The 22,664-nt window shown below is 36.6% G+C and overlaps 1 protein-coding gene and 1 pseudogene across 1 annotated transcript; both read right to left on the bottom strand.

Annotated features, from left to right (window-relative positions):
- Nucleotides 1–3,207: 3,207 nt before the first annotated feature.
- Nucleotides 3,208–3,398, bottom strand: LOC120222225 (thymosin beta-10-like). Its single transcript, XM_039219955.1, has one exon. The coding sequence runs from the start codon at nt 3,396–3,398 to the stop codon at nt 3,264–3,266; it is 135 nt and encodes a 44-aa protein (XP_039075886.1). The 3' UTR covers nt 3,208–3,263.
- Nucleotides 3,399–7,549: 4,151 nt separating this feature from the next.
- LOC120222231 lies at nt 7,550–7,855 on the bottom strand (annotated as a pseudogene).
- Nucleotides 7,856–22,664: the final 14,809 nt, after the last annotated feature.

The raw sequence follows: 22,664 nt of genomic DNA, 5'->3' as shown, positions 1-22,664 counted from the left end.
GGAAATTGTGTCAGTTCCATATTGGACAGAACATCTATCCTTCCTTATCAGAAACTTCCTCTTCTTCACAATTTTACAAAGAATGTTCTCTAATTATTCAGGTTTGCCTAATCGGGTATTCTGAATCATCTTTGTCCTTTTCTTCTATATACTGCACTTCAAAGGCCTCACAACCCAGAAGTCACAATTCAGTAACAGCCTAGGATATGCTCACACTTAAATGCCTTATTATTCCATGTAATAGAAGACAGCAATATAAGATATAAATAACTCTCAGGTATATAAGTTTACAGGGAAATACTTCTTATTATTTTGTCCCACTACTATAACATCAAACTTGATGATAAAATCTACTCTCCTTAAAATGTGTTATACGTATTTAAAGCAATAGCCATAGAGATATAAATTATACCCTCTACTTACTGTGAACATAACTTATTAATAAAGCCATGTACAAGGTTAATTGTCAAACTGTCTTCCTTAATCTTCTGAATATCTTTCATCTCCATCAGTCAAACAGATTTTGTAGATCTGTACTTTCTGTGGTCTGTATTGAAAAATCATTTTTTCCAATATAAAATAGATTAAATATACCTTTTCAAATTTATAAACCTTGGAAAATTTAATATGACCACTCGCCCTTCTCCTTCCTCTTTTGTTCACTGCTACAGTCTTGTTGGCAATACCTTCAAAATATATCTGGTATCTGAACATTTCTCATTACCTCCATTGCTCCTCTTCTGGAATCACCTGGATTATGGCAAAGTTTCCCAACCAGTTTCTTGCTTCTGCTCTTGGCCTCCTACCCTCTCATTTCAATTGAGCAGCCAGTGATGATTCTGTTACTCCTTTGCTTTCAAACTCTCCAATGGTATTCTCTTTCACTCTGAGTAAAAAACCCTATAGGATCTAATTATATGTCACTGTTACTTCTTTTTTATTTAAGGTTATTTATTTTGAGAAAGACAGAGACATATTGAGTAGGGGAGGGGCAGAGAAAGAGGGAGACAGAGAATCCCAAGGAGACTTGCTGCTGCCAGCACAGAAACTAAGGCAGGTCTCGAACTCATGAAGCCATGAGATCATGACCTGAGCTGAAAACAAGAGTTGGATGCTAGACTGACTGAACCACCCAGGTGCCCCTATGTCACTGTTAGCTCTATGATATGGTATCCTACTGCTCATCCCCCTTGGTAACTTTATTCTGGCCACACTGGCATCCTGCTGTTCCTTGGACATTCCGGGCATACCTTCGTGCCTTACGGCCTTTGCACTGCTATACCTCAGATAAGAATGGAAACATTCTCTTTCTTCATTCAGTCACCTGCTCAGTGGGGCCTTCCCTGACACCCTATTTGAATTACAAACCCCTTTCCTCTGAATGTCCTATATTTTTTTCACTGCTTTGTGTCTGTAGCACTTATCACTATCTTAATACTATATATTTGCCATTCATCTCTTTGTTCTTTTTCTATCTCTTCTAACCATGGCATAAACTTTCATTAGGGCACAAATGTCCATATATTTTGTTCACTGATGTAGAACAGTGTTTGGCATTTGGTCGTTGTTCACCTGTCACTTTTTGAGTCAATGAAACCAACCTCAGCTTTCTTTTCCTACTTTACCTCCCTTTCCCCCATTCACTCATCATTTATTTAGCACTTCTTGTATTCTAGGTATTATGCTGGGATTACAAAAGTTAGTACACCCTCAAAGGGCTCACAGACTAGTAGAGGAAATCAATATGGGAACCAATCATTACAATATATTGATAACTACTCTTATAATGAAATCTCACACAACATTGAAACATCAAGGGGACATGATTAGTTTTACTTGGGTATGGGAGGTAGGAAAGAAAGACTTAGTGAGTAGACTTGGTGGAAGAAGGACTTCACTGATTGGACTGTAGGAGGAAGAACATTCCAAGCCAGAAGGAGCAGAAAGCCTGGGGCAGTGAAGAACATGGCAGATATTGGGGATAGTTTCTTACTTAATAAAATTCACCTTGAGAAATAGAGGCTTACATAGAGCAAGGGGTAGCAAGAGAGAAGGCTGGCAAAGGTAACATAAGCTGGAATTCAGAAGCCCTTGTCTGCAAAGGAGCTTGGACTGTACTATTTATGCAGTTGTGGGTCACTGCAATGGTTTAGTCAGAAAAGCATCCTGGTCAGATTTATTTTTCTAGCAACTTTAAAAGGTTACTCTGGTGCAATGTGGAATTTGAATTGCAGGGGATTTGGATCAGGGGCAAAAAGCAGGTGGACTGTTTTAGGGTAACTCCCCATTTTTGCCTTCTTGATTTCTCGGCCTCTCGTTAACTCTGTGGAATAAATGCACAGACCAACTTATCCATTCATTAATTCAACCAATATAGATTAGGCCCCTACTCTGGGCACAGGCTGTGGGGATTATAGAAATAGACAAGATACATAGCTCATTCCTTAATAAATTTATAGTGTAGGAGGAGAGACAGGAAATAAGTCAGTAATAAAAATAAAAGGTGAAACCAATAGTATAATTATTGTAAATACCTAAAATGGTTAACTTTTACTACACTTCAGTTTGCTTTATTTTAGATTGCAACACTCTTCTTACTTAATAAAATTCACCTTGAGAAATAGAGTTATTTGATCAGATGCCTTGAAATGCAAGGTCATGGGTGAACTTTGAAATGCTGTCAACTAGGAAATGTTGTAAGCTATAGTAAATAAATATTAGTCAAGGTTTGTTTTCTTCCATCACTTTATAATTTTATTTTTTGGTTTGGGGTAGAGAACTAACTTTATAAAGAAAAATTATTAGAGTACTTAGAATAGTTTGGTTAAAATAAGGAGCAAGCAAGTAGAGGATATTAAATATTATCATGAATCCACAGGATACAAACAGAATTCTAATTTTTACAAAATAAAATGAAAAATAAAGCTTTCAAAGTTGGTAATTTGCTTTTTCAGATCTAATTAATTAAAAGAAATTGGGGTTTGTGTGTGGGGAAGTGGTTATCTTGTTTTGTTGTGCCTCGAGATGTGTTTCATTTTCATTGATTATACAAATAATTTGCTACAATCTACTAGGGCATGCCAGAGAATTTGGCAGCCCGGATGGGGGATTCCCTCAGAGACCACTGGCTGGTGTGGTGGCGTAAGCTTGGAGTATCCAGGTTCACAGAGCAGCTTGTCTCTCGTGTCCATCTTGCAGGTGGCTCTTCCTCCACATCATGACTGAGCATCTTGAAGATGACGGAGTCGGGCATCCTCTAGTTCTTAGGAAATTTCACTCTGCTTCTCCTGCTCAGTGGTCTCTCTGGTATGCAGGGTGTTCCTCTCCTGTGTCTCTGTTTTCTTGAGCTTGGGTTTATCGAAGCTGGCAATTTCCACCTTGTTCAGCTTGGCTGCCATTTTCTTTCCCTTTTTTGTTTTTTAATTTTTTAAATGTTTATTTTTGAGAGACAGAGAGAGAGAGAGAGTGAGAGAGAGAGAGAGAGACAGAGTGCAAATGGAGGAGGGGCAGAGAGGGAGACACAGAATCCAAAGCAGGCTCCAAGGTCTGAGCTGTCAGCACAGAGCACAACAAAGGCTCAGACTCAGGAACAGTAAGATCATGACCTGAGAAGAATTCCAAGGCTCAACCAACAGTTACCCAGGCATGTCGTTGGTTGCCATTTTTTAAAAGCCATCCATGGAGTTTCTCTCTGAGCCTGGTGCTCTCACTCGCATTGCGGTAGCAAGAGACTAGAGATTCAAGTTTTATGGCTGAGGGAAGGATATTTCAAATAAAGCTACTATATTGTAATTTACTGTATTGTAATCTCTGGGAAATAAATTTTATTTTATTTTTTTAGTGTTTCTATTTTTTATTTTTTTATTTTTTATCTTCCACATTCTTTTTTTTTAAGTTTACAAAGTCCAAATTTATTTTTTTTTACAAATAGTTTATTGTCAAATTGGTTTCCATATAACACCCAGTGCTCATCCCCACAAGTGCCCTCCTCCATGCCCATCTCCTCCCTCCCCCCCTACACCCATCAGTCCTCAGTTTGTTCTCAGCATTCAAGAGTCTCTCATGGTTTGCCTCCCTCCCTCTCCCCCACCATTTCCCCCCTTCTCCTCCCCCTTGTTCCTCAGTTAAGTTCCTCCTAATCCTCCTATACGTGCAAACATATGATATTTGTCCTTCTCTGCCTGACTTATTTCGCTCAGCATAACACCCTCAAGGTCCATCCATGTTGCCAGATTTCATTCTTTCTCATCGCCATGTAGTATTCCATGGTATAGATAAACCGCATCTTCTTGATCCATTCGTCCGTTGATGGACACTTAGGCTCTTTCCATGTTTTAGCTATTGTGGAGAGTGCTGCTATGAACATTGTGGTCCATGTGCTCCTATGCTTCAGCATTTCTGTATCCTTTGGGTAAATTCCTAGCAGTGCTATTGCTGGGTCATAGGTGAGTTCTATTGTTAGTTTCCTGAGGAACCTCCACACTGTTTTCCAGAGGGGCTGTACCAGTTTACATTCTCTGGGAAATAAATTTTAAAAAGAGCAAGAAGAAAGATAGAAAAGAAAACTTCCTGGGAATAGTTGTGTTTAAAGTGTTTGCTCTACTCTTAAGAGCTGTAATGAAGTTTTCCTGCTGAACCTGGAAATCGGATTATCCTGTGGTCATTAAATTTTTAAACCTACATATAATAACTCAGAACAAAAATATACCAAAATACCATAAAACATATGGAAAGCAAGATATACTATGTTTATGAAAGTATTAATCAATTGAAGAAAAAATGCAAATAATTAGAACCTAGCTAGCGTTGCTTGGGTGGCTCCATTGGTTGAGCATCTGAGTCTTGATTTTGGCTCAGATCATGGTCCCAAGGTTGTGGCGGAGTCAGGTGCAGCCCCCCACTGAGCATAAAGCTTGTTTAAGATTCTCCTTCTCCTTCTGCTTCTCTCTCCCACTCATGCTCTCTCTAAACAAACAAATAAACAAACAAACAAAAATTAGCTTGACCAGCCTTGAAAACCTATTGTTTTTATAAGTGTTGACAGCTTCCAGTGCAGACCTATTCACAGCAGTGCCCTCACTCGAGGTACCTCTTGGAAAGGTAACTCCCCACTGTGTACCCAGAAATAAAACAAATATGTGAGTCTCAATTAAACTTAAATGTAATAATTCCCACATATCCCCACTCACTGTTATAAGGCTTGACTTACCTACAAGTAGACAGCTCAAATTTAGTCTTATGCTTCAATAAGTCAGAACCGAAGTTTTAAAGGGTATATTTCTCATAAAAAACATTTGTGTTGCCTGCATTTTCAATAGTATATGCTGTACTAAATTTAAGTGTAGAAAACGAATCTTACTGTAAGGCATTACTTTATTCGTTCTACTAATTGTGAGTTTCCTAAAGCCAAGATTAAATTTGTATTCCTTTTTAACTATCACAAAACCTGTGCCACAGAGCCCAGCGTCTTGCACATAACATGTAATCGAATATTTAAAAGGAAAAAAGTCATTAAATGGTCTTCTAACAATATATAATTCTTCATTTCAAAAATGATCCCTTGTATTCTGATAAAACTTTATAAAATTCAATAATTAAAAGTGTAAGTTTTATATGCAGTGAAGTTATGTTTTAAAAAAAGGTGTACTTACAGAAATACATCAGACTTCTTATTAAATAATAGTACATAGTTATTTTTAAATTTTGGCAAGACTAATTCACATTTTCCTCACCCAAATATTCAGGGATTTTTCCTGTGCAAATATTATTATACAAATGTAATCCTATGTTAAAAACAATTCTATATCTTGTGGTTTTTTAAAGTTATTTGTATGGTAAATTCTACTGTGTTATTTCAGTCCTCCTGTATAGGTGGAAGTGCTCATAAACCATAATTTACTTCACTTTTGGACCACTATGGTAGATAATTAATTCCCAATGTATTACTGCACTTCAAATAATACTGTGATAGTTACCTTTGTCATAAAACATTTTTGTATTTAAGATTACTTTTCTAAAACCAATATCTACAAATTTGATTACTGGAGCAGATATTAATACTTTTAAAGTTTTTTTTATAATTTTTTAAACATTTATTTATTTTGAGAGCGAGAGGGAGAAAGACAGAGATAGAATACAAGAAGGGGAGGGTAAGAGAGAAAGGGAGACATAGAATGTGAAACAGGCTCCAGGCTCTAAGCTGTCAGCACAGAGCCCAATGTAGGGCTCAAACTCACAAGCTGTGAGTTCATGACCTGAGATGAAGTTGGATGCTTAACCTACTGAGCCACCCAGGTGACCCTTAAAGTGTTTTTAAATTACAAATTGTTTTCTAAGAGGTTTACATTAATTTATAAACACAATGGCAAGGCATAAAGGTGCTTATTTCACCACACCTTCCAGTTAGATATTATTTTTTAAAAATCTTTTCTTGGAAGATAGGAGAAAACAAAACAACAACAAAAAGGCTGTTATTGTTACTAAGTACCAATTATTATTTTGCACTTGGGTTGAATATTCCTATTTTTAAAATGTCTATTTTTGTTTAGCCAGGAGCCCCATGCCCTGTATCTAGACAGTGCTATCTTAGCACTTTAAAGTCACTAATATTATATATAATATTCTTTATATTTTTATATTTGTAAATTTAAAATAATCTCATTAGTTGCTTACTGTATGCTAGGCCTTGCACATTTATTATTTCATTTAATTCAAATAAAAACCTTATAAGAGGCTGTTTTATTTCCATTTTATAGATGTGGAAACTGAGATCTAGTAGGGTAAACTACGAATTCTTTATAATAGTATGCTCACTGGTCAGGAAAGATAGTGACTTTTTGTCTTTAATGTCTGCTGTAAACATTTTCCCTAGTATGGTTTGTGTTTTAATTATTTTTACCAATGGAGATTTTATGTCTTATCAAATCCATCAAGCCTTTCTTTTGTGACCTTTTTATATTACTTCTAAATTCAGAAAGGACTTTTCTCTTTGAAGGTTTATACATTTCTAATTATGTCTTCCAATTTGTCTGTGTTTTCTTTTTGATTTACTTTAAAGCACAGGTCTAGAATGACCTCAGTAGATGGTATGAGGTAAAAATCTAAATGGATCTATTTTTATGCAAATAGCCAACTGCTCAAATACATTTTATTGAAAAACCCCTTCTTCACCATTACTTGTGATGCTTCTTCTACTGCATGTTATTTTCTTAAAAAAATTTTCTTAATGTTTATTTGTTATTCAGAGAGAGAGAGAGAGAAAGTGAGCAGAGGAGGGGCAGAGAGAAAAAGAGACACAAAATCTGAAGGAGGCTCCAGGCTCTGCACAGAGCCTGATGCTGGGTTTGAACTCTCAGACTGCAAAATCATGACCTGAGCCAAAGTCAGATGCTTACACTGACTGAGCCACCCGAGTCACACCATGTTATTTTCTAACATACGGCAGAGTTTATTTCTGAGTCACCATTCTGGTCCCTTCTTCTGATTATCCAGTTTGTGCCAGTATCATGTTTTGAGACTCTAAAGAAAAGAAAGCATTATTTTTTTTAAGAATTTTTAAAATTTTGATATAGTTCAAATCAGTGTGCCGGGCTCATTTCAGCTCCTTTCCTGCCAAACCTGGGGGCAGCGACTGCTTCAGTTTCTCTGCCTTCTCTTTGTCTGATGACCAGTGTGTAAAGGTACCTGCTGCAGCAGACTTTAAACTTCACGTTATCCTTGCTTTTCTTGATCTTGACGGACTTGGCGTCCTTTCACCTGGCCATGAGCAAGAAATCCTTGATTTCTTCAATTCTGCGAGGCATGGTTACGAGGGGCACAGGCGAGCACGCGGCCGGTACCGCCCAAGAAACACTCACCGCAAGTGGCAAGAAGGGAGAGGAAAGCATTATTTGTTTAAATGCTCATCCAAAATTCTTGGATCTATGCAGATTTGGTTTCTGGTTTTGTGTGCATGTAGCAAACAAAAGAATCGGGACTTGAGGTTTCATGAGAAAGTCATTTTTGATTTATGGCTTAACACAAATTTATCATGTTTGTTATACATATGAGAAATCACTTTCATTGAAGAGAATTACATAATTTGGAAAGTTTTGAGATACTCTGGTATGATCAAGATTTGTGACCAGTATTGGAAGGAGTTCCTTGCTCTTTGCCACCCCATTCTATGCCCTGGTAATCTGATGCCAGAGGAAATATATTTATTTAAAAATTTTTTATAGCTTACTGCAGATGGTTCCCTCAAATCTAAGAATTCCACAACATTTACATTTAACAAATATTTATTAAGCAATGTACTGAGCATTCCAGATATAAAGAGAAATGAGTTAGTATTTTCCCTCAAAGGAACTCATAATGCATTTGAAGAAAGGAAGTGAAAATAATGTCTAATATTTATTGAGCTCTGAATCAGGTGTTTGTTTTTCAAGTAATTCTGACAGAAGCAGGGCTCTGATTATATTCATTTTGAATTAGAGGAAATGATGATTCAGTGAAGTTAAAGGGCTGTATAATAACCACATAGTCACTGAATGACAGAACAGAAATTTGCATCCAGGGTCCCATTCGGAAATCTGAATACTAAAATCCACGTCTTTAACCACCTCTCTGTGCTTCCTTTCAGAACAACATTATATGTTTAAGAAGTATAAATGAGATTTTTTTTTTTTAGACAGCTAGTATACTACTTAAGGGCATCTTTTTTTTTTTTTTTTGAGAACCCATATTTCCACATTTGATATTTTTCTCCTAAGTAAACCACGAGTTAATACTAAATGTAGGTATATCAGAGTTTGAGAGGATAAATATTTTAGGTGCATTGTTTTGTCATTGGAAGGAGAACTTAAAATAGTGTCTATCAATGTGCCAAGGAAAGCAATTTGAGTTCATGAAGACTTCAAACTAACCTGAGCCAGTGATTATTATATATTTTCAACAGTGTCTTAAAGGTAAAATTTGACCTTAATAAAACGAATAAGGTGGAGTGTATTTGAATGATTTGATGAGTGCTTTTCAGAGCTAGTTTCTGGAAGACGTGGCACTCAGAGTGGCCTTGGGATATGGGAAGATGGGCAATTAAGTCCAGAAAGGTGTTGTCAGGAGTCTCTATGGGTGGAGTGGGGGTGGGGAAGAGTTTTTAGTAATTGCTACAGTCTGGGAATGATGGCATGGAACCTTAGTCTTGATGTCCAGTTTGTACAATTCCATATATTCCTTGATGCTTTCTTGAATGTAGACTAACAGTATCACGTATTCAAGGATGGTGAAGGAACACCAGTATCCTACTTTAATGGTTTTGTGATGAAGTTCTACAATTTCGAAAGGATGGGTAAGAAGCAAAATCCTGGAGGGTTAATCCCTAGTTGATCTAGATATCCATTTGATCAGAGTATCCTTCCTAGAGTCCTTCATCCACAAAGCTAGGGTAATACCAGTGTTTGTAAGAAAATATAAAGGAGTTCTTAACCTATGTGGCAGTGAGAAAATTTTCCTCCGAGAACCTCAGTCTCAATTAAACTTCATGAGAATTTGCCTTATCTGTTCTGATGAGACAGTTCAAACCAGGATATAAATTAAGCTAGACTTTAAAAAAGGGAAAAAACCCTCTTCTCTCTGAGTAAATCTTCTCCTTCAAAAAGTTCCAGGATTTATGCAGTTATTTCCTTTAAAAGAAGCAAAGGATGTGTCTGGGAAAATGGCAATAATGAGGAGAATGAGGAAAGACCTAAAGTGGGAAGATGTGAATGCATATATATTAAGATCTTTTTTTTTTTTACCTCCACATTCTGACATTCCTTAAGCCTATAACTTTCAATCATGAGTTGATGGAAGACAATGGCCTTACATAATACAGTAATTCAATGGATATTATCACTGTTATCACTGTCCTAAACATGGTGTATAGCAAGAAGGAAAACTTCAGCCTGAAGAGTAGACCTTTTCTCAAGGTAGATAACGGTTACTGTGCTTTCTTAAGTTATTGATAAGCTATTCTACACTCAATGAAATGATGACATTGTCTTTCTAGCTGAATTTCTACAGTCAGACTGTTAGTGAATATTTTACCTTTCATATATCTTAGAGCTTATAGACGTGCTAATGCAATCTGGTTTAAAAAAATTTTTTTTAGTTATTTATTTTTGAGAGAGAGAGAGAGACAGAGCACAAGTAGGTGAGGGGCAGAGAGAGAGGGAGACACAGAATTGGAAGCAGGCTCCATCCTCTGAGCTGTTAGCACAGAGCCCAAAGCAGGGCTCAAACTCACAAACTGTGAGGTCATGACCTGAACCAAACTTGGATGCTTAACCACCCGAGCCACCCAGGTACCCTAAAGCAATCTGTTTTAAGCATTGATTTAAAAGATAATGGAGGGCCTGGGTGGCTCAGTCAGTTGAGCATCCAACTTTGGCTCAGGTCATGATCTCACGGATCTGGGTTCGAGCCCTGCGTCGGGCTCTGTGCTAACAGCTGGCTCAGAGCCTGGAGACTGCTTCAGATTCTGTATCTCCCTCTCTCTGACCCTCCCTTGCTCATGCTGTCTCTCTCTCTGAGAAATAAATATGACATTTAAAAAATTTTTTTTAAATAGAAGATAATACTCAGACACCATACAATTGATATTTGAAATGGATTTATTTATAGAATACTATTTTTCCCATTATGTGGTTTTTGTTTTACAAATAGTTTATTGTCAAGTTGTTTTCCATAAAACACCCAGCGCTCATCCCTACAAGTGCCCTCCTCCATGCCCATCTCCCTCCTCCCTCCCTATAAAATATTATTTAGTTATAAAAGATGTGCATGTGTCACTTAGTTCCTATTCACAAAACTTACATACTACTTCAAACTCTAAAGATGGAAGATGTCAAAATCTAATGACAAAAGAAAGTGTTCACGTTTCCAGGTATAATTAAAACAACCCGAAAATCAAATATCCATTGATCAAAAAAATTCAAACATGAACTAACCATTAAAAAAATACTCATTCCTTATTTTCTTCCTTGTCTCAAAAGATGGGAATCTTTCTGAGAATGTCAAGTGAAAGTAGTCATGTTGTTTGCCATAAGACCTTGTAGTGTTGTTCTACAAATGTAGAATGAGGATTGAAAAAGAAGTGTGCCTAGTAGTATATAATGAGAGAAAAAGTAATGAAATGAGCAATGACAATAATTTAATCATTTCTTCATTCAGCAAGTATTTCCTGAGTGCACACTGTGCTTTATTTGCTGGGAAACAGAAAAAGCAGAGCTGGACTGCACTTATGAAGCTCACATCTCAATGGGAGAGACACATTTTGTAATGAGCAAAAATGGCAATTGTGATGTAGAGGTCCAAGATAACTTGTGAAATGCTATCAAGGAGACTGAATTTATTCAGGAAGTATAGGAAACATTTCCTTGAGGAAGTGTTTTTTAAACTAAGCCGGAAGAAAGTATCCATGTTAGCCATGTGATGGCGTATGTGTGTGTGTTCATGCAAATGCATGTTGGGCAATAGGAAGGGGAGGGGAGAGGGTAGAGAAAGACTGTGTCATGAAGTCAGGCAGTAGGGACACAGTGTACAGCAAAACTCCAAGGAGCTTCCAGAAGGTCAATGTGTAGCTGGATCCTGAAAGAGCAAGGAGAGAAGTAGCCTGAGGCTAGAGAAATGAGCAAAATCCAGATTAGGCAGGGCCATCTTCTGAGCAATGGCAAACCATTGCAAGTCGTAGCTAAGGGGTATAATATGGTCATATGTGCATTTTTATAAGTTACTATGTCTGCTGTGTGGAGAGTGGATTAGAAGGCGTCTAGAATGAAATTGGAGAAACTAATTAGGAGGCTCTGATAGCAGCCCAAGTAAGAAAGAATAGTAGTTTAGTGGTGGCAATTTTCACAGCATAAGCTTTAGTATCTACTATCTTTAACAGTAACAAAGATGATGAAGGATAAGGAAAACTTGATTACAGAATAACCGATTAGAGAATAGTAAGAAGGTTCACTTTGCCATACGATGAAATGGTAATAAAGATACTATAGTTGACTTGGATGAGCAGTATTTGACTTTAATGCATAGTAGTCAGTAAAATAAAAGGCACGAAGCTAGAAATGATAACAGAATATTAAGTGCAAACCTAATTGTCAGTTCCCAGAAAAGAATGCGGCAGTATGATTTGCCAATTAGAAAGAACACAGTAACTGTAAGATCGTGGAATGCCATGACAATACAGTCAAATATTTGGCAGAACTATAGAATACCTCACTGAGAAGGACTAGTGCAAGGGAAACTAAAAGATAAGAATTAGATTTCATCCGTGTCTCATCAAAAGGTTACACAATAAATTAAAATTCTACTTTTTTTTTATAGTATTGTGGTTAGCATTGTCCCCTCATTTTCTATGTGTTAATTTTTAAGGTATTTTAATAGATTCTCTTATTAGTAGCTACAACAAAAATGCAACTTGTAATGAGCAATATTTTTTCACCCTTTTCATTTTTATTAGATTTTTAAATGTTTATTTGTATGTGTGAGAGAGAGAGAGAGAGAGGCAGAGCGTGAGATGGGGAGGCCTAGAGAAAGAAGGAGACACAGAAGGTGAAGCAGGCTCCAGGCTCTGAGCTGTCAGCAAAGAGCCTGATGTGGGGCTCGAACTCACGATCCACGAGATCATGACCTGAGCCAGACTCAGATGCTTAACTGACTGAGCCACCCAGGTGCCCCCTTTCACCCTTTTCTAAATATTAAACAATAAAATAAGCCCTGGGCCCAAATTTTCACGTAGTTGGACTGCAAGCACTATTAAAACAAATAAATAGAATGCACTCTAGAACTGATAGCTTTTCTCCTGGGTCCTGAAAAATAGTAATTAAAACAGGCTAGTCTATCTGATCAAGGGCAAAAATAAAACTAAAATGAGAGAAACTTTACTGAAGGGCAAAGTAAAACAGCTAGAGAATATGATTGCACCTGTCCCCCTAATATGTATCCCATACTAGCTGATCTGAAATCTTTGCCATTAGAATCCTCTCTTAACCGATTAGAAAGAACAGAAAACCCGTGTCGTTAACTTGACCCTCTAACTGTTTGTATGACCTTCATCAAGTTTCTTAGCATTTCAATTTCAGTGTAATGAAGAAACTGTACACAACAACCTTGAAATTCTCTTACAAACCTAAATATCATGAATCTGGAACACTGGAGCATGAGAATTACCTGACAGTAGAAACCACTTTATAGAAATAATTTTAAAAGCATTCATATTCAAGGATTTCCAAGAGCTTAACTGCTCACTCAAATCTTTTCTCAGCTCTATCCTGTCTTGGCTCAAATGAAGTCCTCCTAGTTAAAATTGGGGTCTTTACCTGACTGGCCCACCCAGTCTCCTTCCTCCGATCTGTTTTCCATCATTAGCTCTGTCCCCATTTGAACATACTAAATCACTTTTTTTTTTTTTTATGTTTTGTCAGTCTGCCTACATCATTGAATATAAATTCCACCTAGTCAGAGATTTTTGTTTGTTTTGTTCATGGATACATGCCAACCTAGAATAGTGCATGACATAAAGTAGGTGCTCAAATATTAGTGTTGAATAGATGAATGAGTGAATTTCTAATATCAATTTAAAATGAAATAGGCCTTGAGGTGCCTGGGTGGATCAGTCGGTTAAGTGTCTGACCGGCTCAGGTCATGATCTCGCAGTTCGTGAGTTCGAGCCCCACGTCGGGCTCTGTGCTGACAGCTGGGAGCCTAGAGCCTACTTCAGATTCTGTGTCTCCCTCTCTCTTTGCCGTCCCTGCCTCCCCTACCACTTGTGCTCTGTCTCTCTCCCAAAAATAAATAAACATTGAAATAATTTTTAAAAAATTAAATGACACATTCCTTAACTTAGGCTATAATTGTAAAAGCAGACCTAACCAACTATGCATTGGTCTATTAATACAATACTCCTTACATATGGAAGTGTATTTTAGGTAGATTTGTCCTATGAAATAATACAAAGCTTTAAAAAAAATAAGTGAACATCAGCTCATTGAACTGATTTGACCTTGTTTCCAGGAGAGAGTTTATTTAAGATTAGACAAGTTCAAAGTCAATGAATCATAAAGCAATTAAAAAAATAAAAAGGAAATGACTTTTTTTATGAACTCTGCATATTAACCATTTAAGGAAATGTTATCATTTTTATGTTAGAAACTCCTCAGCGCTGTTGTATAAGGTCAAAAGATCTGGCTGTTAAGTTGAGACAATGATTAAATAGATACTGTGTATCAGTATTGATCTAACCGAGCAAGTATTGAACTTCAAAGGAATTTCCCTTTAGGAATAATCTTCAGAACAAATTTGCTAAGCACACACAAAAATTGGGCTCTATCCTGGTAGCAATATTTCATTTTTCAACTGAAACTTCTCTCAAGTAAGTCACTCACTAATCTATTAATGATAATAAGAACCACGAGAACAATAGAAGTTAACGTTCAGAATTTACACATCCAGGTACTAAGCTAACTGCTCTACATTTGATGTCTCATTTTATGGATGAGGAATTTCATTTGCAGTGAGAATAATTACTCAGTATCAAAAGACCAGAATTTGAACTCAATCTGTTTAATGCTAAAGCCCACATTCTTTGCTGCAATGCTAGGTTGTCTCTCGTTTTTAAAACTTAAATTTATCAGTTAATGGCAGAATTTGCTACTTAGGACATTCAAAACATATTTCTGTAGACCCTGAAGACAAATTTTTTAAAAAGTTCAAACTACTTTATTCCTTGGCATGCATCGCTGAAACTGGTTCATAGTTTCCTTGGGTATTGACATTGGGAAGGATGGCCGTCATTTTAGATGTAAAAGTTCAGCTGTGTTTGTAAAAAACAAAACAAAACAATTGCCTTGTATACCAAAATCACACAAATAGTTTTCACCCCTGAATACACACCCACATAACTTGATGCACTTTGTGCCTATTTATCTTCCTAGCTCCAGCATCTAGCAGACCATCTACCACCTAGTAGATGCTGATTGCTCCCTAGTCAGCAGTAAACTCCACCGAGAGATGGCTAACAAGAACCAGGATCCTGGACCTACTTTTTGATCCCCATCTCTATGCTTTACACTATATTTCATTTAATTATTTCCCCGTTGTAAAAATAACACACTTATTTTTTAAAAATTTTTATTTAAATTCCACTGTCGTGAAAATACAGCGTAATATTAGTTTTAGTTATACAATTTAGTGATTGAACACTTCCATGCAACACCAGGTGCTCATCACAAGTGCACTCGTTCATCCCCATCACCCATTTCATCCAACTCCCACCGCCCCCCTCTTCCGGTAGCCACCAGTTGGTTGTCTGTAGTTAAGGGTCTTTTTCTTCATTTGTCTCTATTTTTTACTCCTCTCTGCTGTTTTAATATAAAAGATTGAAAGACAGAAAAGTATAAAGAAAAAAACTGACTTAACTTCCATCATTTAAAAAAAAAACCACAAAAAACATTCTTCCCATTTTCATATACTTCTTGCTAGTATTACAGCAATTGTTTGCTTACATAGTTATCATTATGCTATTGCAATTTCCCCCTACCCTTTTCCATGAATATTAACATGTATTTTTTAATGTAATTACAAACTTTGTGAGCATATATTTTTTTTCAGTTTATCTATATTGAGAGAGTGAGAGAAAGAGTGAAAGAGAGAGAGAGAGAGAGAGAGAGTGTGTGTGTGTGTGTGTGTGTGAGCGAGCTCCTGCACAAGCTCACAAGTGAGTGGGAGACGGGCAGAAAGAGAGAGGGAGAGATGATCCCAGTCAAGCTCCGCACTAACAGTGGGGCTTTAACTCACAAGCCTGGGAGATTTTTGACTGGAGCCCAAATCAAGAGTCAGATGCTTAACCAACTGAGCCACCCAGGCACCCCACAAGCACATTTTACATTATACTTTCTTTAAGTGACCATATTATTCAGCCATTCATTTCTTCTCATTTTACACTGTTAGGTCACTTCTCATTTTACACTGTATTCAAATAAAGCAGCAACGAACATCTTTCTGCCTGATTTTTTTTTTCTGTACTTTGAATTGTTTTCTTTAGGACATATTTCCTAAATTGAATTGAGTCAAACATATTTAATGTATATACTGCCACATTGTTTCCCTATTTATTTTTACAGTTTTCACTTCCTACCTATTTTACTTCACTTTTGTGAACACTTGATAGTCTTACTTTTTCAAAAAGTCTTTGTTGTTTTAATTTGCATTTTTTATAGTTAGTGTGAATGTTTCACCTGATAGCTCTTTTTTCACCAGTGTGCTCTTGCCTTTTTTGTGCAAATTGCCTTTTTGTGTCTTTTGACCAATTCTACTTTAGCTTTTGAATTTTCTTATCACTTTATATGAGTTCTTTCTATATTAAGAATATGAAGTCACTGTGATATTTGCAATGAATAGCTGTTTGGTTCATTGTTGCCTTTAAATTTTAATTTCTTCAAGATAATTTTCTGTTCTTTCTAGCTTTATTTAAAATAATTACAATTATTTCCATTTTATTATTTTCTCTCAATGCCTATCACTAGCCCTTTCTAGTCATTACACTTTTGCTCTCAAGTTCTTTTTGTAAAAATTTTTAAGTTTATTTATTTATTTTGAGAGAGAGAGAGAGAGAGACATGGGGGAGGGGGTGGGGGGAGGTGCAGCGAGAAAGGAGACAGAGAGAGAATCCCAAGCAGGCTGTTGGCTCAAATTCACTTTCAGCTCAAACTGACTGAACCGAACTGTGAGATCATGACCTGAACAAAAATCAAGGGTCAGATGCTTAACCAACTGAGACACCCAAGTACCCCTGCTATCAAGTTCTTAATTTTTTTTTCCTGTCTCGGTAGTTCATGGGTCATTTTTATTAGGATATCTGGATAAAAACCCAATTTACTCAGTGCCAAACACTTTTCAAGTCTTACTTGATTTACTTCTTACAACAACCTAGGTAGGATTCTCTTATTGTCTCCAATTTAAAGAGGGGCAAGTCAAGGTTTTGAAAGGCTGCATAACCTGTTCAAAGGCACTCAGCTGATAAAAATGACAAAGATGGAATTCAAAGCCTCTTGAGCCCTACTTCATTCTCACCTTCCCTTCATCTTCCTCTTCTCTCCCATTAATTCTGTAATTCATTTAAAAAACTCATCTTATGCTATAATGGCAGATTTATTTTACTAGAGGAGAATGACTTACTCAGAGAGATGGTTCTCTATTGCAATTTTAAGGCTGATAGAGACTATAGAACTTTTAAAAAGACCCTAATAGTGGGTTCAGCAGTTAGCCTGCTGGTCTAAATCCTATAAAGCTGTCTTTGACATCACACTTTCAAGACTCAACATTTTCAACAAGCATTTATTGAAACTTTATTTTGTGTAAGTTGCTGTACTGCCAAAATATATAAGAAATCCTAATCATAAATGATAAAAACATTAAATACCAAATTACAGGAAAGATAATGAGCCACAGGATTGAGGAGTGTAGAAGTCACTTCTGGCTGCTATAGGCAGAGACCAGTTCATAGAAGAGTAAAATTCAGGTTTCTATTTGCCATTAATTGACAGACACATGGCTAAATCATCTAATTTAAGTTAATTTATTATCACCTGATCACCATTTCAATGTTGCAGCATTGACTAAATGATATTACCATTTCAAGAAACAACCTCTTTGGAGATGAATAGAGTCTGTTAAGAGTCTATTTTTTATTCTTGTTTTTGTTTTTCAGTGCATATATGTATAAAAGTTACTGGAGGTAATCCAATGTCAGTTTACATACAGTCATTCAATATTCCTTGTCATTAAAACAGTCACATGTCCTTCATACATAAAAAGCAATCATACCTAAATGGGTGAAGAATATGAGGATCCTTTATTGTTATTGCCACAACTGAGTCAGTTGTCTTGCACTTTGGACTGGCAATTTCAGGCATATTCTTTCTCTGACTCAGGTCATTTGAGATCATCAACATGAACTTTTATTCTTTCTTTCACAGTACTGACCCTTCCTTCAGTTTAGACTCAGACTAGCAAAATAGAGGAGCCAGGAGAAATAGAAGACATGAGTTTTTGGAGAGATGGGAAAGAAACACATAAGATTTACAACAATAGAAGCATGGGAAAACTTCTTAAGAATTAAAAATACCCTTTTTAGGAAAAGAAGGGAAAGTAGGTGAAAAGCATAATACACAAATTTTAAGAGGGGCTTGAGAAAATAATAAAGGGTTGAAGGAGCTAGGATATGAATATTTATCCTAAAATACAACCAGAGAGCCTATACTTTCTTCACAGTACATTTGTAGTTAATGCCTGTTGATTGATAGAAACACATGTAATGGATTTTCTCTTCATGGCAGAATTTTAAGCTTTAAAAATTTCACATATCGAAATATAAACATTAGTTAACACATTTATGGAAATTAAGAAAAAAAGAAGGAATTGGAATTAAGATCAATTTGTGTTTAACAGGCTGTAAGATAAGGAGAAATAATGAGAGTAGCTAAAATACTGGTAGGCCTTGCACATCTTGTATCTAATATTTCAAGGCACTGGGAGAAATTCATCATTTATGAGATTTCCATGGCAAGAACCTTCACATTTAAGACTGAGTTGTTTGGGGGGCGCCTGGGTGGCTTAGTCGGTTAAGCGTCTGACTTTCGCTTAGGTCATGATCTCGCGGTTCGTGGGTTCGAGCCCCGCGTCGGGCTCTGTGCTGACTGCCAGCTCAGAGCCTGGAGCCTATTTCAGAGTCTGTGTCTCCCTCTCTCTCTAACCCTCCCTGTTCATGCTGTCTCTCTCTCTCTCCTAGAAATAAATTAAAAAAAAAAAAAAAGACTGACTTGTTTGGTACATGTTCACATATTGGCTTTGCTTGAGGTAGGGTAGAAAGTGTTTTTCTGAAGAGATTAATGTTATTTGGGATGGCAAATAGTTTGAAAGAAAATAAGGCGAGTAGCCTGACAGTTTTCATGGAATCCCTCCTATTGGAAAAACACTACTAACTGCTATCCAAACAAATGAGTAAAATACATAATCACAGCCTATCTGGGCCAGCAGAACTTCTACAAATAAAGTAATGTTACAGTCTCCCTGAAGGCAGAATATGTTTAAATAATCCATCACTACAATTTAGCACAATATTTGGCATATGGCAGGCATTCAGTAAATGTTTGTGGAATAAATATTGACTGAAGTGAAACTCAGATCTATGAAGAAACATTCCAATAAGCATAATTATTTTCAAAGAATTAGAAAAATTCTAAGCAGCATACAAAGCAAGAAGGATGTTCTGTCTTAGAATCAAAATCTTTTGTGTAATTTTATACATAGTCCACAAGTCCTTGAATCAAGTGGCTCATTCATTTTTTTTTCCATTCATGTACTTAACACATATTTCATAAGCATTTACCACGTGCCAGACACTCTCAGTGCTTCAAGCAAAATAGCGTGACATTTGAGAAAGGCTTGAAAAAAGAGGAAATGAGTCATGCTAGATAGCTGTCTTAAGGGAAGAGAGTTTCCAGCAGAGATAATGGTAAGAGTGAATGCCCCAAGGTGGAGGTATGCTTGGTAGTTCAAAGAACAGAGGCTGATGACACTGGGACAGAATGAGGGAAGATTGATAGGATATTAAATCAGAAATGAGTGGGCCAGATCATATAGGGATTTTCAGGCCATGGAAGGATTTTGGATTTTACTCTGAGGAAATCATAGGATAGTGAGAGAATGTGACTTACTCTTAACAGTGGACTTTGGAGAGGGGAGGGGTGGAAAGAGACTGTTAAAGAGGGGTAAAGGTAGAAGTAGAGAGACCAGCTTTGAAGTTGTTGTAGTATTCAATATTTGTGGTGACAGATGCTGGGGGGAGTGGCAAAGAAGATATGAAATAGTATTGTTCATTTTCTTTATTATTTAGGTGCTGGCTTTTTTTCTTCTATTGCTCTACTGAGAGTGAGAGAGAGAATAAATAAATGTAGCTACATACATGAGTGGTGAAGAGTGACAAGAAAGGGCAGAAATAGATCAAGAAGAGATATCATTCTAATTTATAGCAGTTGTTGAGTGTTTTGGGGTGTTTCGGGCACTGCAGAAGCCTTTTAAATACACAAATCACCTAATCTTCAATGACACTATAAAGTACCATTATTATCCCCTCTCCACCAAAGACTTAACTGAAAAAGAAGTAACCTGTTCAAAGTTATGCAGTAAATAAGAAGAGAAATGGTATTTGAATCTATTTTTCCGACTCTAAGTCCCAAATTGTTTAGTGGAGTCAGATACTAAAGACAAAAATGGTTGTAAATCAATTTAGTTACAGATTTACATGTGGAAACATTTCCATTTAGGATTAAGAAAAAGTGCCAATCATCTGAGGCTGAAAGGGAATGAACATGTGTGTATATGTTGGGGGCAAGGAAGAAAATATAAAGAGTTGAGGTAGATGAAGATGGTCAGAGAGAAGTAACGTGTTGCAGCCCTTTGAAGCTAAGTGGAACTCTTAAATATGATAGAGTTGGTGGTAGTGAGATATGCATGTTTTCTAAGATGGTAAGTTATAGATGAAAATGTTTCACGGGGGTCAGAAAGGCAGTGGAGTGGAGTACACTGTAATAGTGTACTGCAGTGTAGACTAGTGGCTAAGAGTATAGTTAGGAGAGCTGGACTGCCCTCGGGTCCTGGGTCAGCTGCTTAACCAATTATGTGACTTTGGGCAAATCATGGAAACCTTAGTTTCTCCCACTGTAAAATGGGAGCATTAATAAGAGTACCCACTTCATAGGATTATTCTGAAGATTAAAAGAGTTAATCCCTTTCAAGTGCTTGGGATAGTTCCTGATACACGTATATTGCTTACTAAATGCGAGTTAGTATTATTCCCACATGTATGCGGAGGGACACAAATGTTGAGTGTGGGGACAGTAGAGACAAGTTGTTAAAAGGACTGCATGCTGGTGGAGGACAGGAAGGTGCAGAATTATGGGGAGGCACACTTTAAAATTTTTTTATAACGTTTATTTATTTTTGAGAGACAGAGAGAGACAGAGCATGAACAGCGGAGGGGCAGAGAGAGGTGAGACACAGAATCCAAAGCAGGCTCCAGACTCTGAACTGTTAGCACAAAGCCCAGTACAGGGCTCAAACTCACAAACCATGAGGCCCTGACGTGAACTGAAGTTAGATGCCTAACCGACTAAACCATCCAGGTGCCCCAGGAAGCACACTTTTAAAAGGAAAAGTAGCTGCTTGTATGAAGGTATGTGAGTGAAGACTTGGGTTTCACTGGAAATTAATGAAACTTGAGGAGGAAATGCCACGTTCAGTTGTTTGATATTACCAGGAGTAGTGGGCTGTAATGCTGACAGGAGTCAGAATCTTTAAAGAAGTCAAGACTGTGGCTTAGAAGTAGCTAAAACAGTCCATTATTTTAGATCTCTCATATTTTATAACCATATTTTCATGCCAGTGGAGCAAAAAAATTTAGAAAAATGTATAATAGAAACAGGGAGCTTTATTAAAAACTCTTCGGGCTATTCTAATCTTTAAGCTACCTATGTCCTTGATAGAGATTTTCACTTGAAGCTCAAGCCTGTAGACATAGTATTACCATAATATTATACTTTAAAGAAATATCCTACATTGTTTCAGGGAGGATAAGGCCATTTACACAGATACACAAAATATAACAAGATCACATAAATTAAAGGTGGGACAAAGTAAAACAACAGTGGAAACAGAAGCAGATTCATGAATCACATTAAAAATGAATGTGAAAAAGATGAAAGCTTTATACATTTGTTCCAGGTGGACCCACTGGTTAAGCTTTTAACCAGTGAACCAATGCCATACACATGTATATCCAATTAGAACATAGAGAAAATTAGTGGTATCTAATTTACAGTTTGCAAAGAACTTGGTTTTATGGCTAAGAAAAAAAATCAAGGCATAGAATATTTGGTAAAAGGCGAAAGATTGGTACAATCTAAAGAGAAACCAGAAAATGACACAGACCATTTGGAGTGAAAGATGGAAAGGAAATTAGGGCTTTGAAGTATGTTTTCCTTAAATAAAGTAGGGAAAAGACCTATGCAGTAAAAAAAATAAAAAATAAAAGGTTTTTCTTCTTATACACTTCTGCAGCTAGCCGAGAGGCACACATATAAGTCAGAGAATGAAGACTAAAGGTGACAGAAACATGCTTCCCCTAGGTTTATAAGAAGTAAGAAAAGTTCTTATGTGAGTTAACACTGCTTTATGAATTTTATTGCAAAGATTGCACTTACTTTTCATCAAAGTGAAGAAAACAGTGGACAGGAAAAAATAGTAAATGGTAGCAGTAAATATGGAATTAAATGACAACTAAAATAATATGCTAAAATACATGATACTTTTTTTAATAATTCCAATTAAAGTGTGAGCGTTTAGAAATGAACCATGGGCTCTGATTGGATGGCTAACATCTGTAAAGGTTACATACTTTTATTTTTATTTTCTTTAAGGTCACAAACATTTAAATATTATTTTTACCTTGAAATGCCTATCTCAACTTACACATTTTTTTACTGATTTATTTATTTATTTATTTATTTATTTTACAAATAGTTTATTGTCAAATTAGTTTCCACATAACACTCAGTGCTCATCCCCACAAGTGCCCTCCTCCATGCCCA

Source organism: Hyaena hyaena, unplaced genomic scaffold (genome assembly GCF_003009895.1).
Source record: "Hyaena hyaena isolate Hyena2069 unplaced genomic scaffold, ASM300989v1 scaffold_858, whole genome shotgun sequence".
Taxonomy (NCBI): Eukaryota; Metazoa; Chordata; class Mammalia; order Carnivora; family Hyaenidae; genus Hyaena; species Hyaena hyaena.
This window is presented reverse-complemented; position numbering and strand designations above follow the sequence as displayed.